Here is a 16,244-nt window from a genome sequence, read left to right on the forward strand (position 1 = left end):
CAAAAGCATTGAAGAGCAAAAAACTTAGCTTCAGCCCAAGTGGTTCAATAAAGGGCTGTGGCCAAGACATTCCAGAAATTTTCTCAAAATTATTTGAAATTGTTTGATGACTGTCAATGGATTTTTGATAACTATTGATGGATTTTTCTTTAGCAATTTTTTGTTTCAAGATTCTGCAAGCCTGTTTCAGGACCAAAGGGGACTTTCAGAGATGTCAAAGAGGAACATCTTCAGTCCATGGACTTTTCCTGAAACTCAGCTGTTCGGACTTAGACTTTCTTTGCATTGTTTTTGCATTTTCTTATATTGTAAGATTGTTTTAGTCATATGATAGAATTTTATGTTCTACAGGTGAAGAATTTCCCTGATCATTCCACATCAGCACTTGATTGAGGTTTTGATTGGCAACAGATAACCTGTCAAGTGTTTGTTCTTTCCTCTGCATGAGTACAGCAGATGAAATTACAAACACTTTTTAATTTAACTAAATAAAAAAAGGTGACATGTCGCAGACATCTTTTTATGAAAAACCCTTTCCTTAGGATTTTTTCCTCCTGATAAGCTGAGAGGCCTCAGGAACAAAATGTAAACAATGGTTATCTGCTGCTGTGGAATGCAACAGGTGGATCTTTGATTGGCCCATCTTAGATGTTTATAATTAATGGCAAATCACAGCCCAGCTAGCTCAGACAGGAGTCTGAGACAGCTGCCTTTGTTATTCATATCAAGCCTTCTGTAACATGGAGTCAGATCTCCATCTCTTCCCTCATCCGAAAACCCCTGTGAACACCGTCATAGACAGGAAAGCATAACTTCACAAAAAACAAGGGTCAATAGACTATTTTGTTTTGCTTTGGTAAAGGTCTTAGAATATCTTAAATTCCATGATTAAACATTGCACAGGTTTAGGGTTTTTGGGTTTTTTAATTGTAGAAAAGTGCATAAAGTGAAAGGATAATGGACGGATTGTAGCATGATACCATGGATACTATCTTCCTTAAAGAGGTATTTCATCTACTAAGTGGAAACCCTTCCCATTATAAATCCAGCTGTAGATAGCCAGGTACTGAAAAAACATCACAGCCTTGGTGAGGTGCAAGCCAGGCAGATGTGCTTTGGCTACTGCTCCTGACAGTGCTCAAGGCAACCATTCTCTCTGGGAACTGTCCCTGCCCCAGTGTCTGGTGAGCAGAGCCTGGTGCTGTTGGGCTCCCTCATACTGCTCCCCAGGACTCAGCTGTACAGGTAATTCTACCCTACCATAACTGTCTCATTTGTAATTAATGCAAGTGAGTCTGAAGCACAATTTGAGTATCTAGCAGATATTTACCCCACCCCACACATACTGATACACAGCTCCAAGGAATGGGTTAGATCACCTAAAAAACCAAAAAGATTACTAAGTTTTGTAAAGCATATAGCAATGTTTGAATCTGTCCTCATCTTTCATAGGGTTCAGAGCAAACATCTTTCACTTATGTTCTAACATCACTTCGAGTTTCACTCCCATCAACATATCTTACAGTCTACATGTTTTGCACATTGTCCTTAAAGAAACTTAGGACCAGTAAAAGGCCCACAGAGAAACAATTTGCTTGAATTAATGTGACGAGTACTTGCCAATTGCCAAAATAAATATCAGGTTAGATGGAGAAATATGAAGTTGCAATTTCATACCAAGAAATGGAAGTTTCTAAACCAAATGTTCATCAGTGCTGATCCAGGGCAGCAAGCTGTTACAAGAAAAGATGTTTGGTAAAAGGCTGGAGGTAAATATTAATAATAAATTAGGAATTCCAGTGACATCTCTAGCCATAGTTAAAAAAACTGGGAAGAAGTCCTTGCCAAAATACACATCACTTCCAGGCAGATATTTCTGAGTATGGTGACTCCATACTCAGAAGTTTATGAGCTCTCTCATATTAACACATACACACCTCCAATTCACTGTATAGCTATTTATAGATCACCAATCTTTTGAGACACATCAAATTTTGCTCTCATGCTTACACAAAGAGCATTTCTACATCAACCAATGAATCTTATGACTGAACCAAGGCACAATCTCATAAATAAGGTGCCCCAACAGTAACTTAGGCCAGCTCTTGTTGGCTGGCCCAGGAGTGCTGCCCAGCAAAGGGGACTACCTTAAGTCTTGAGGTTGACTCCTGAGAGGTTGACTCTTTTGTTGACTGTTGCTCACCATCAGGTAAGACTAATCATTCATGGTGTTGTACCTTGCCTACATAGGAAGTGAGCTTTCCCCTTTTCCCCAAGTCTAGATCACCTGCATTCAATTCAGGCTTAATTACATTAATTTTGAACCTTACTACAACAATATAAGGTGATCAACTTTGTCCTTAGCCAGCTGTTGTTTAATTGTTCGATAGCTAAAGAATCCATGCTGTGTGATGGGGAAGGGGAAGGGAAGAAAATTTAAAGAGTAACTGTAAGAAAGTACTCCCCAAATTCAAAATACAATGTACAAAGTACAGCATGGTACTCTTTCCAACCTATTTACTGAAAGGGCTTTGCAAACATTGAGTTTGTTGTTCTGCCCCACTGTAACTGCACAAAATGACACAATCTGGTACATAAAATATTCACTTAAAAATTCCAATTTGAGAAACCTCTTAAAAATCTTTCATCTCCAATCTCAATTTTCTATCATTCCCAAGAGCACCTATAATAATCACATCAGTGGAATGGTTACTGAAGATTGGTTACTTATAATTAGCCTTAATGCCACATTTGTTAAACACAGTAAATTTGCTTTTTATATTGTAGTTGTTGTTCTTCAATAAAGTTTTGCCTTACATAGTTTATACAGATTATGAACATACCCGTTATGTCATGAAGTGCTCACAACCTTAATGTAGGTTAAACAGCAGCTTCTGGATTTACTTAAGATCCCAGAATAGAAGCATATGGAAAAGCAAAGTGATTTTAAGTTTCTGACAAAGTTAAAAATATTACAAACTTTTAGCTTTTATTGAAAATTAAATATATTAGCAAAAGCAAGATTTAAGAAATATTTTACAAATGATTTACATACAAGAAAGCCAGTATCAGACATATTCACAAATATGCAAACCTTTAATTACAAAAAGTACCTATTGGCAGCATGATGCTAAACCTCGCCACTGCAGTGTGCTCTACTATTTATATGAATAAGGCATAGAACTCACATTTGCACCAACTTAAAAAGTTCAAATAAAACTTTAAGCTTTTGAATCCTGGATGCACAATCCCCAATAGACACACGCACGCGCACACTTAACATTTCTTCTTCTAAGCTCTACAAACTAAGTGTGTGCTCTGGAAGAACAGCCTGAAAAGCCCAGTAGAAATGTAACTGGTACTAGCATTTAGATTTCAATTTCCTCTTTAAAATGTACAGGCCTAGGTATGTAAACCATATTCACAGTTTAAGTATTTTTAGACAGAAGTACCTGTTTTTCTGCACTTGTTCCTTAAAGTTGGCTCTCAGTTCAGCATACAGTTCATGTCACCTGTTTTGTGATGCATACATTTACAAGATAACTTAGAAAAAATCTGTGCCATATTCATGGTCAAGTTAGTTAAACAAAAGTAGTAATATCCAACTGTGACATTCAATACTATATTTCAAATATTTGTGCAAACAGCAAAAAAACAGTTGTTTGAGGCAAACATTTGCAAAACCTTTATTACCTCCTCAATGTTGTAAACTTGGACTGTCAACCTTAAGTCCTGCACTTCCACAGCTTAGAAAAGTCAATTCCTAAAATGATCAAGTCTCAAAAAGGTTCTTTTCTACATAGTGCAAATTTTAATGTAGATAACGTGAAAAACGTATCTAGCTGGATTGATTTTGTGCAATAGTCAGTGGTCTTCTCTCATAGTTGAAGAAAGGGTGCATCCAATGAACCATGGGGTTCAGGAGGCCAGGAAGGTGGAGAGAAAAAACAGTTCCATTACACTTCTCAAACCAGTGCTAGATGTGCAAAGGCAGCAAAAATTCCAGCTGCTACTACAACCAGAACAGAGTAACTTTTCAGGAAGACCCAGGCGGTTAGTCACTTGGACTGGTCTCTAGAAAAATAGGTGAGGATATGCTGGATTTTTATCAGTCGGTCTTTTAAAGACATCATGGAGAGAACTGACAGCTGGTATCTGGGGTCTACTGGGAGAACAGCTAGAAGCCACCAACACCAAGCAGGACCATTGGGCATTGCCTAGAAATAAAACATAAGCTGGTTACCAACAACCAATGTCACATAGTTGACTACCATAAAGACATCAAAAGACAAAGTCATCAATGACCAAGACTACTTTAAAGTTTGATACTAACTAGAGAACTCCAGATCTATGAGATTAGAAGAGTGCTGAAAGGATCTCTTCTCTTTAACTGAGAAGTCAAGCAAAGTACACTTAAACTAAGCTTTATAAAGCAATTATTTTTAAGACAACACAGGAAGCTCATAGATTCCTAGGAAAAGATGGCTAAGTACAGGACAGCCACCCAATGACAAATCTCTCTGATAAAAATTAAATCTAATACTTGTCATGCTGTTCTTAAGGCCTGAATATTCTTGAAGCCTAATGTTTTCACTGTAATTACCTTTATTTGATGGACTTCTCTGTCACCTGCCAGTTCACTCCCTTTCTCATTGCCTTCTAGACAGAGCAGGACTACCTATTTTCTTCTAAGCAGTTAAAACTGTGACTTTTTCCTGCAGTTTAATTACCAACAGCAACCATTAGATGTCAGGCCTTGAACTGGACTTAGTTCTCCTCAGTAGAGGTCCTACCACCGCAGAGAATACTAAGTACGTCAAATGATCTGCAAAATTGTTACTGGTAGTGGTACACTCCAGGATAACATTTCCTCACTTGCAGCCATTTCCACAAAGCTGATACATTTGTGTCCTATTATAAATCTCAGGTATACATCCATAATATTGCTACCCTGCTAATTATTCTGGTTTTGCACGTGTATTCCTCTTTCCTAGTTTTAAATGCTGTTTCAAATCTACTTGTTTTTTAAATTGTCCTAAAAATCCCTTCTGACTTCATGCACTGGCTTCTACAGCATCTACAGTCCCCCCAGACAGGTTAATGTGGTGACATCCCACAGAATAGGGTGGCCAAAGCCCTGTACACTTTAAACCATCTAACAATATTGCAAAACTCCCAAAACCCTGACATTACAGTCCTCTAATGATGTCCAAGTTACCTAAACCTAAGGTTTGGGTACAGGACCTCATCACTAACAAAGGAGAATGCCTTTAAGACCTTGTCACTTGGAGGCACAGGTACACATGTACTTACAGAGATGCCAGTATTGGAGGGGTACCTGCTCAGTGTGTGGGACCTGCTCTGCTCGGGACTGCAACCAACACCACCTCCCTGATGGCCCCACAGCAGACACCACAGAACAGTGACCAGAACAACCCTCTACACCAGCTAGGTAAAAACCTAAACTTTTGGAATGACAACTCACCTGTGACTTCACCAGGACCTAAAGAGTTGGACACTTTAGGGACATTACTACCAAAAGGAAATGCTACCTCTGACAGTTTTTAAGTTGGTTTGTCACGTTCAAGTTGTAAGTTATAAATAATTAGCCTATGGCATGCCACCCAGTAAAACTGTGCCTTTGATAACTCCTAGACATGATCATAAAATTTTTGATAAGGCACACCAATAGCTAGAAAGATGAGGCTTGTCAAGTTTAGTGAAGAATTTCATTCTCCTTGTACCGTGTTTGCTGTCCTTTCTGCAAAGGGCCCTGCAGAGGGATAATAAACATGGCTTTTATATTCTAAAAACAGAAAGGAGGAACTGTGATGGTGAACAGCTGGACTGTGAGCCTCACAGACTCCTGACTTTAACCGGGTAAGCCTAGAGAGGGCACTGAGAGGAGGAGGGATCTGGCTACAGCAAACAGGTGTCAGACAATCCCTGATTGGAGGCACAGAAACATGTAAGCAGGCAGCTATTGGCCACTGAGCAGGGTGGTAACCAAACCTGAGCCAATCAGGTTCCAATGTGGAGCGTTTTGAATAACCTGTGTAAGAGCTGTGCACGCCATTAAAGCTCCCTTTGGCACATGAACTTCCATGTTGTGCTGTCTCTTCATTTCCACTGAACACAACAGGTTAATTCATAGCTTCATAGAAGTATGCAGCAGATGGGTGAGGGACAAGCTTCCCTAAGATCCCAATTCACATCAAACTCCACTTTGAAAAGCAAATTCTACATATTTTTAAATGTTATTTTTCTACAGCCTCCACTCCCTCAGGATCTCACCTTCATTAATTGTTTATAGTAACTATCAAGATAGATTGCTGCAGCTAGTTTCTTAAGAAACATGTGTCAAATGCTAGCAGCTGCAGCAGTTTATGGCATTAGCTCAGAAAGGAGGAACATGTTATTTGTGATTACCTCTTTGATAAAGGTATCTGCCCGCACGTGGCAGATTCAGTTTCTTTACTTTCACAGGGAGAAAAGAGAGAGCTTTTTCACTTTGAATTCTAACAGCTTTACACATACTAACAGTTTAACTGTTACTGGAACTTAAAGTGTTTTCAGTTTACTGGTTTTATTTCCACATCAGCATATCATCCCTTCCTGGAGATACTGCTGACCAGCGACAGAATTGCTTTTTGTTGCTCATTGTAAGAAAAACAAGGTCCAAGCATTATTGTCTTTGAAGCTGGAGAAAAAAGTGGGAGTTTTTTTTTTAATACTTAGCAGTTGGTAATAGGGCTTTTATTTTTAGAAATAAGCATCTAATAATGAATATTAAATGATGTCCCACCTGTATATTTTCTTCCCTGTCAGGCATTGGTCCGAAGTGCTGAAGAATTTGAGTGCGAAATTTGTTTCTTAAGTTTTGAAACCAACTGCAGGCCTGATTGTACACAAAATTGTGAAGCTCTCTCAGTTTCTTTAGTTCTTCATCAGCAACCTGTAGGAAGAAAGTTATGAAAGTATGATTAGTGATAAAGAAACAATTAAGGGGCTTAAGCTAAAATCAAAAAACACTCAATTTCAACTATGTTTAGATACACTTCTGGTGTTCTTCATAACCTTGACTACTGTAATTGACTAAATGGAAAAGAAGTATTGTGATATTTTTTAAAGTTACAGCTTCAAACTATTGTTGAAACAGAAATTATGGTTTCTTATTTGTTTTATAATAATAAAAAAATTAAGCTAGTTTCTAATGATGTAAAAATTTGAAAGAAAGCTTTCAAGAACAAATCAAAGAAAAATCTTGATATATTAATACTAGTAAGTATTTAGACATCATTCTGGATACCTTAACATCTTCCAAATATTCAATGTCTGCAGTGCAATAACCATCTTTCATCCCTCTCCGTAAAACTCTAAATCTCTTTCCACCAATTGTATCAACAACAGACCGTCCATCAGGCAGAAAATGAACGTTCCTAATTTGCAGCATGCAACCATAATCTGCAAAACTAAAAAGAGACCTTGTCAGTAATACAATTACACACTTGTGAAAAGATGTTCTTTGTATTTAAAATGACAAAAGAGATGGAAGCTTAGGATCAGGTTGTAAACCTACCCATTTTGAGAATCACTTATGCACATCCCAAACTGTTTAGTTCCAGTTTCCATACTCCTGCGAATCATGAGTCGGTATCTTGGCTCAAATACATGTAGAGGACAAGGCACAGTAGGATATGCCATAGTGCAAACAAACATTGGAACATTCTTGGTCAAGCTTCAAGAGAACATAAAAAGAAATATACACCTTCAAAATCTGAACATTGAGCTATGCCAAGACAATACATTTTTTTCCAGTATGTCTGCTATGTTTGAGGTCATAAAGCACTCATTTCAAAGTCAAAATAAGTTGTAGAAACTTTCATCAATGACAAACTCATATACCAGTAGCTGAATACCTGTGTACTGATTTGCATACATACTGGACAGTAAGACTCACTGTTATCTAGGTAGTGAGTACCTAGTCAGTGAATGGAGGGCTCTGTTTTGGGCTGGGGGTGTCAGCTACTTTTTCATTTTTGCTTTAGTTTGAGCTGTAAAAGCAATTAAGCCCTCAGAGACACAGTTTTCCTGTAAGTAAAATCCTGTATATAAAAAGATGTACTAGTAACTGCATGGTAGCTAGGTCACCATTTAGATTATTTTCTAGGAGGGACTCCAGATCACAAGATGCAGCCCAGCGTATAATTTGCACCTTGCAATATGCCTCAGGCGGCATAACTGAAAAACAAAGTATTTTAAAATCCTATTCTATCAGTATGTATAGTTGATATTAAGTACAATCAAGTTATCATTAAAACATTACAGGGTATTTAATTTTAATGCCTTTCAGAATATAAAATGTAAATCTACTGGATGGATTCTGTTAAGTAATTTGCATGAGCTGTTGTGTTAAATAGTTTTCCAACATTCACATCTACAATACATGATGCTGTATGTATTTGAAGAACTCTCTGTGAGATAAACATGTTTATTAAAAATCCCAACATTTTCTTTTATTACATCTATCTGTATAAGATTAATGTCTATCATGAATTGCTTTGCAAGAAATTCAAGTCTCTGAGACTCTGCAGTCAATTGAAGACAATTTCATTCACAGCAGCAAAGCTAAAACCAAAGCTCCCTGACAGTGCATGCTGAAAGAGGAATGGAAGGGGAAACATGTTTCATAGAATCCTAGAACAGCATAGGTTGGAAGGGACCTTAGAGATCACCTAGTTCCAACCCCTCTGCTGTGGGCAGGGACACCTTCCACTAGATCAGGTTACTCAGAGCCTCATCCAACCTGGCCTGACCAATCTAGTGACCTTCTATGACAGAGTTACAAGAGAAGGGCTACAGATGTCATTTTATCTGGAATTCTGTAAAGACTTCCCCCTTCAATGTCCTCTCCAAACTGGAGAGATTAATTTGATGGGTGGGCTGTTAAATGGACAATAAGGGTTGGATGGTTGCACCCAGAGGATAGAGGTCAATGGGTCAGAGTCCCAGTGACCAGCAGTGTCCCTCAGGGGTCCATTTTGGGACCAGCACTGTTTAATGTCTTCATCAGTGACATAGACAAAGGGACCCACTGCACCCTCAGCAAATTTGCTCATGACCCCAAGCTGAGTGCTGTGGTTGACACAACTGAACGATGGGATGATATCCAGAGGGACCTGGACAAGCTTCATACTCCTTGCACCCATAATATACCACAATTAATGACTATACAAATAATAAAACATTTCTAAAAAGGATTTCCATACTAATTTCTCAAGTTTTTCAAGACAAGAAGCTTACTTGGAGTGTTCTGCAGTTTCTTCCGCATGAATTCTTTTTCTCTCAAATAATTCATCAGATAAGTATTTCATTATTAATTCTTCCAGCAGTTCTGTGATACTGTATTTTCTGCTTGCAAGGTACTGTAAATAATTTAAAAAAAAATCTTTTCATGTATCTTAACAAAAGTCTTGAGAAAATGCAGCTTTTTAAATAAAAATATCATCTATGAAATGTGACAAAACTCATGAAAACTTACAGCTCTGAAGTTTTTATACTTCATTAATTAAAACCTAATTATACTCTAATATTTGAAAATTAGATTCTCTCTGTAAATTCTTAGTGTCTGACAATTTGAATGTCTAACTCAGTATCTCTATGCTATACTAACTCAGTTAGTATCTCTATGCTTATCACAGACAGAACTGATTTCCCAGGATATACAGCAATACCAATAAGAAAAGTGTACAGAAATCACAGAGAAGTTTAAATGAATAGATACCAAAGTTTACAAATATGTAGGATTGAATTACTTCACTGAAGTAAACAGTCACAGAAACATAAAACCTCTAAGACCCTGAGACCCTTTTCCATTCTAGCAGTAATCCACAGCCCAAGCAAATTTAAGTTGATGGGTTCAAGTGAAACAGCCTTTAAAATTATACAGTATTTGTGAGCTTTACTGAGAAACAATACCTCTTTCAAGCTCTCCTTACAGAGTGGACACTGTGGAGCATGATCTAAACACCGTTCCAAACAACCTTTGCAAAAAGTATGTCCACAAGGGGTTGTTACTGGCTCAAAGAATAGCCTGAAACAAAAGTATCAGAAGTTAGAGGTCATGGCCAGTGTGCATTTTTCTAAAAATGTCAGTGATTAATCTCTTGTATTTTTAAGACTAGTTATACTATAACAAAGTAAAGAAACAATTAGTCCCAAGTCTCCTTATTCTACTTTTTCCTCTATACTGCAGTTTGTTTCCATTTACTGCAACACTCACTGTTTTGTTTTCTGATGAAGTTGGACATATTCCAGAACTCTAGGTAACTAAATATTTAGCCCAATATACAAAGATTTTGGTCTCCCTACATAGAGATTCAGAATAAAATTATGTGATTCTTTGAGAAACTGGGTTGTTTTAACAGCAGTATTACATATTAATAGCATAACTATGAATAGTTTAGTACACACTATATGTTTTATGGTATTTATTCTGAAAATCAAGATTATTCAGTTAGAGTTTTCAAACACAACATCGGCTACATTTAAGTGGACTAACATTCTGAAGCATCTATGTCTCCCAGACAAATACAAGGTTCACAATACAAGGCTACGGTTCTAAACATTAACCTTCCCAAAATAAGTTTTATTGACTGAAGAACCTCTAACATTTAACCACAAAAGATCCTGTCCTTTGATGGTGACCAGTTAACACTGCCAAGTTTAACTAAAAGGGCAGCTTGATTAAAACAGTCCTACAGTATATAGCATTGTAGCAAGTGGCATTTAAATACACATTTAAGTGCAGGGATAGTGAAAAGCTGCAAATTATTGACTGATATCAGAACTCATAACTTACAAGTACCTCAGTTTGTACACGTAACAGATATGCAGCCAAGCATCTGTAACTAATATAGAATCAAGGACAAAATCTTACCTCATACATAGAGAGCACTCAAAATCTGATACATCAATCAAATCTCCTGGGATTGTTCCAAAAGCCAGTTGTCCAATGTCCCTTTTTGTACTTTCTAAGGAAAAGGAGGACAAGATACTTCTTCAAACAAAGGCACAAGGCAGTAAATACTTTAAATTTCACAGTAAGTGCAGTAAGTGACTGTTTACCTCCTTGCTTTTTGTGTTTGTTTCTTCCATCTTCACATACAACTGTATCCTGTTCTGAAAAGGAGAGCTTTCTTTTTAACAAAGCACCTTTTCCCTGGCCAGAGAGAAGGGGTTCAGAAGACACTCTCTTTAAGCCATCTTCCTTGGCAAGGTCTTTTGTTGAGTTAAGAGCATGGGCAGACTGTGCACGATTTAAGCCTCCACTCACAGGCTCCAGTACATCTGATCCTCCTAAACTCTGTAACAATAAGATGAACCAAACTGTATTCTAAGAGTAACACCAATCTAAGTATGTGAGATGTGACTGTGCAAAGATACATAAGCCAAACTGGTATTCACAGTTAGTGCGTACCTATTAGTTAACTAGAAAAATTTCTAAGTCTTAGAAAGCAACATAGTACTTAAATTTGCTTAGCATTAACAATTCAGAAATCTTCACCCACTTCAAACAAAACAAAAATTGTATTTCATCTGCTTAAAAAATACAGAAAAATTGTATTTCTCTTTTCTTGAAGTACCTAATATCAAGCTTCAGTACCTTCTAATACCGTATTTATTACTCATTCTAGTGAAGTAGAATGAGGAGTTTTAACACTACAAATGAAAATAAATTACTTCTAAACCCTGCTTCTTTTCCTCCAATTTAGCCAGTTACACAAAAACAATATTTACGCTGGAAAGTGTGACAAATCAGAGTATCAGTACATCTGATGTATATAAATCAGTCAAAGACAGAAATTACTGTAGCGGTTTTGTTACCTGTGGAGGACAAAGCTGTAAGTTGCAGTAAGATGCAGTCACCTCAGAACCAAGTATAAAAGGTTTATTTCTAATGTGGGGTGAATTCCAAGCAGATTCCTTCAGACTCTCACCTAACTTCTCTGGTGACAAAACATCACACAATATCTAGAAAAACCAGCTCAATGTTAATAACAATGAAAAAGAATCCAGACATACCTTTGTTATAAATTTACGTACCAAAAACTAAGGAGGTAATCTACAAGAAGTTATTCTCATGAACGGATCTTTATTCAAGCAGTAACTGGCAGAGTTGAAAATAAACAGAAACCTACACAGCTACATTGGTAGAAAAGAAATTTATCTAGAAATCTTTTCTACTACAAGTCAAACGGAATTAGACATTATCAATTTATTATTATGCAGCTTTTCAATATAATTTCTTATTATCACAGAAAAAACTCTTGTGCTCCAGGCACAGAGGGTTTCTACTTGGAAAATGTCACTTGTTGCCTGCTTTCCAGTTTTCTACATATTCACTTAGTAACTTCCAATGCATATGTACTTTTCAAGATGTATGTAAAACGTGTACATTGGGACTAACTCTTTGATGTAGTACAATTTAAGAAATATCTTAAAAGGAATCTGCCACCTGAACGTTTCCTGTAGGTAATGAAGATATCAGATGCACAAAGTCTATCACAATGAGAGTTTCATAAAGGAGTCAAGTCAGAGATGAGAATGCAGTATCATAAATAAAATTACCTTTTCTGCTTCTAGCTTGGCTGGAAGAAAGTCCTCATCAAGGGCTAAGCACTGTAGAAACAGTTGTAAGGCATCTCCTACAAAGCCAGAGTCGTGCAGAACTTTTCCTTTCTGAAAGTAGACCTGAGAAACAGATACCACAAAGACATTTATAGAGAATAGGGAGAACTGCAGTATTGATCTTACAGGTATTGCAACAATGTTAGAATTAGAACCTGCCATGACAGAAAGAATGCAGCTGTAACAAATTTGCACTGTGCACAGCGTGTGATCCATATCCCTTGTCTAGCTCACATCCATTACAGTGTTTGAAAAGAGTCATGGGATAGGATGGTGTGAGTCTTCTTCCAGTTAACTTGTTTTGTCTTACATAAAGGGTTAAAAACCTCACTAGTGCTGAATTCACAGCCCTTAATTTCCCTCTTCTGTGAGCCTTTGGAGAGGAAGAAGAAGGACAGGAGATGCAAATTATTACATAACCTCACACAACAGCTTACAGAATACTTTTTTTGCCCTCTCTTTCATTAAAAGCCTGATGGTTCCAGCCTTCAGAACAGGGAATGCAAACAAAACAATCCACACAACTTTTCACCCCTTACATACATCTCGACCTATATTCTTAAAACAAAACAATGCACTCTCAGAATTAATTGCTTTTTCCAGCTATATTTTATGCTTGAACACTAGGCACCAGCTAGCGAAAAAAAAAATCTTCGTATTGTTTTCCTTGAAAGAAAAAAACCAGGGAGGAAAGACTACCGGATTTTGCAGAGCCCACTCAAAAGTAGATGACATTGGAACTAAGAACTTATCTCAGATTTTAAAAGTTGCACTGACCGTAACAGAAAAAGTTAGATAAAACCAACAGGTATAAAAAAAAGTTAAGACAATATATCTATTTGTATATAGGAATTTGGATAATGGACCAGAAACTAAACTTAAAAACAAACAAACAAAACAAACAAACAACAAACCCCCAACAAAACAAAACAATCAAAAACTACTCTACCAAAGGTCAGAATGCAGCTTCTACAGAATGACTGACAGTATGAACAATAACATCTGTTCAACAAGACTGTCAGATGAGGACACACATCCTCTTTGATGGAGTTGAGCACTTTGCTTTTAGATGAATTCTGAAGAAGGGAAGTTTGCTAGTCCTCCTCTTACAGACAGTTTATTTTCCTACAGAGGTTAAGGATTGTTACAGGAATCCATCCATCAAACCAAGCTCACTTAAGTGAAGTGACGCTTCTTTATAAACATACAGAAAAAAGTAGACAGTACTGTCACCACTGAGAAGTGAAAAACAGGAGGCTGTATGAATTTGCAGTAGCCAAGGAATTGCTGAACACAGAAGACAACAGAACTGCAGTTATCTCCCCTTGTGTGGCAAGATCTTGCTGCTCCTGCTGAGTTCAGAGTTCAGACAGTGCAACAACACGCATTCTGAAGACCACAGACTCCCCAGCTGCCTGTATTACTTCCAAAGCTCAGCTCCCACAGAGTTTATTTAGGCTTTTTGAAGATAAACTTTTCAAGCTAAAACAGCAAAGTGTCCCTCTGTTAACAAAAATTAACAACTAAACAAAACAAGCCCCAAAGCCCAGCTGTTAGAGGTTACATCACCATGAACTATTCCAACTCGGTGTATTAGTCAACCAGCCCTAACCTGCCCTACTCATCAGGAGTCTATCTCATATGAGTTAACTATTTTAAAGATGACTTTTAGCATTTTCCATGTCTTAAGAAACAACATTTAAAGCAGCTGGCTTAGGTTTTTAAATCAATGCAATTACAATTTGGAAGTTATTAATTTTACAAACACAATATTGAAAAATGATGAATTTATACCAACTTACCTCTGGCCAATTTGGCATTTTGGAAATAACAAAATTTAGATCTTCTATGGCTGTTTTATATTCTTGGAGGCCAACATATGACTCAGCTCTGTAAATTCTTAGCATCAAGTCACCAGAATCTGCAGACAGAAATTAGGTAGAATCTTTTAAAAATCAGAATTTTGTAATTTTTAATTAAATTTGCTTTCATAGTGATATGTCATAATTACAATTTTTTGTCCAATACTTCCAAAATTAGTGGAGTACCTTCTCCCTCACTCCCTAGTGTTTGGCTAACAAAAGTGGCAGTAATTCCCAGTTCATGTGCTGTAAGCTAAGGAAGAAATTTTGGATCCTGATGAATCTTGCAGCATCAAGAAAATTTATTTTCAAATATTGAACAGAGAGGCTCACAAAGCACTGCTGGGACAACAAAAATTGAGGACTAAGTAAACTTTATCTTTACAGTATATCCAATCAAAACCACAGAAACCTGGGAATTCACCACACTTGTATTAAAAGCTTAAGTATTACAAAATTTGCTTTCAAATACCCAAGTTTTTCTGCAGACTGCAATTTGTTTTTATAGTGCCTGACCCCTTCTGACTGTGGCTGGAGATGCCACTTTCACAGTGGCATCAGTCTGGGAGGTACCAGAACTAGGCCTTATCACTATGTGATAAAAACAGCCAATTCCAGAAAGCCTTTAGCACCAGCTGGCAGCCCTGTAGTAGTGGAACTTCTAGAGTGGCAAAAAAGCAGAATGTGTCAAGTAAGGACAAGTTCCCATGTCCATGTCCAACTTGTAGCATTTTGCACTTTCAGTACAGCAACCTCTAAATGGGAAGGACACCCATCTCCTTGCCACTAAAACTACGGTTTTGTAACACAACTAATTGCAGTTGCTGCTTGGAAGAAATGCCAGAACACTGTTTTGACCTTAATTGTTTTTTAAAACAGACCTGGTTTTCATTGAATGAGATAAACTAGTCAAAGGTTGGTCTACTGTAAACAACACTAAAATAAAATAGTTCGTTTAGTTTGTTTCAAAAAAGGCTTCTTGGAGGCTAAAATTTCAATTTAATATTCTTAGTTTAGTCTAGATGTTTAGTATAACTTCTCATAAATTTCCAACATTAGCCTGTTCCACAGTTAGAAGACATACTGGCCAATGTTCCCATAGACTGCAACACACTGCTTTGTATTTAGATTCACAATGCTACATGTAAAAAGATCTTAAGGTAAAAGTAACGGTTAAGAAAATCAGAGAAGAATTCATTTAGCTGAAACTAGAGTGTCTTCCTGATTTGTCTTTCTTTTGAGTTGACCGTTCCCCCTCAAACACAGATATTGCCAAATGCAGTTTGTTTCATTTTCTCATTTGACATAATAAAATGGTTGTTTTAACTGAAGTCTGGGAAACTCTCTTTGTCTGAGTAAAACACTAATTCTGTGAGCAGAACAACTCTGATTTCCTGTGGCTGTGTTTTGTGACTGCTATAGCCTAGCAAGGTGAGAGCTTAGATTAAACTCTTCAGACAGTTTTTCGTGTTGTATTTGACTCTTCGGTGTCCAACAGAGTTAGTAGCAAATCAAACTCCTTTGTTCAGAGGCAGCAGTAAGTGCAGGTCTTTGTTCTCGGATAAGCTGCCTATTTGCACAGAATCAGAGGAAGCTCATCTGTTTCAGACTTTCAAGTGCAGAACATGACCTGAGGAACCTCGAGCCTTTTTTCCTAGGGGGAAAATGAGGGCTAGTTCAAAGATAAAAATG

The 16,244-nt window shown here is 37.2% G+C and overlaps 1 protein-coding gene across 1 annotated transcript; it reads right to left on the reverse strand.

Annotated features, from left to right (window-relative positions):
* Positions 1-2,884: 2,884 nt before the first annotated feature.
* Positions 2,885-14,616, reverse strand: LONRF1 (LON peptidase N-terminal domain and ring finger 1). The gene is made up of 11 exons (XM_005415665.3): positions 14,493-14,616; positions 12,631-12,753; positions 11,887-12,033; positions 11,128-11,365; positions 10,940-11,033; positions 9,979-10,093; positions 9,304-9,425; positions 7,580-7,738; positions 7,310-7,472; positions 6,806-6,955; positions 2,885-4,217 (listed from the first exon to the last, which is right to left on the reverse strand). The coding sequence occupies exons 1-11, from the start codon at positions 14,595-14,597 to the stop codon at positions 4,059-4,061; spliced, it is 1,575 nt and encodes a 524-aa protein (XP_005415722.2). The 5' UTR covers positions 14,598-14,616; the 3' UTR covers positions 2,885-4,058.
* Positions 14,617-16,244: the final 1,628 nt, after the last annotated feature.

Source organism: Geospiza fortis, unplaced genomic scaffold (genome assembly GCF_000277835.1).
Source record: "Geospiza fortis unplaced genomic scaffold, GeoFor_1.0 scaffold40, whole genome shotgun sequence".
Lineage (NCBI taxonomy): Eukaryota > Metazoa > Chordata > Aves > Passeriformes > Thraupidae > Geospiza > Geospiza fortis.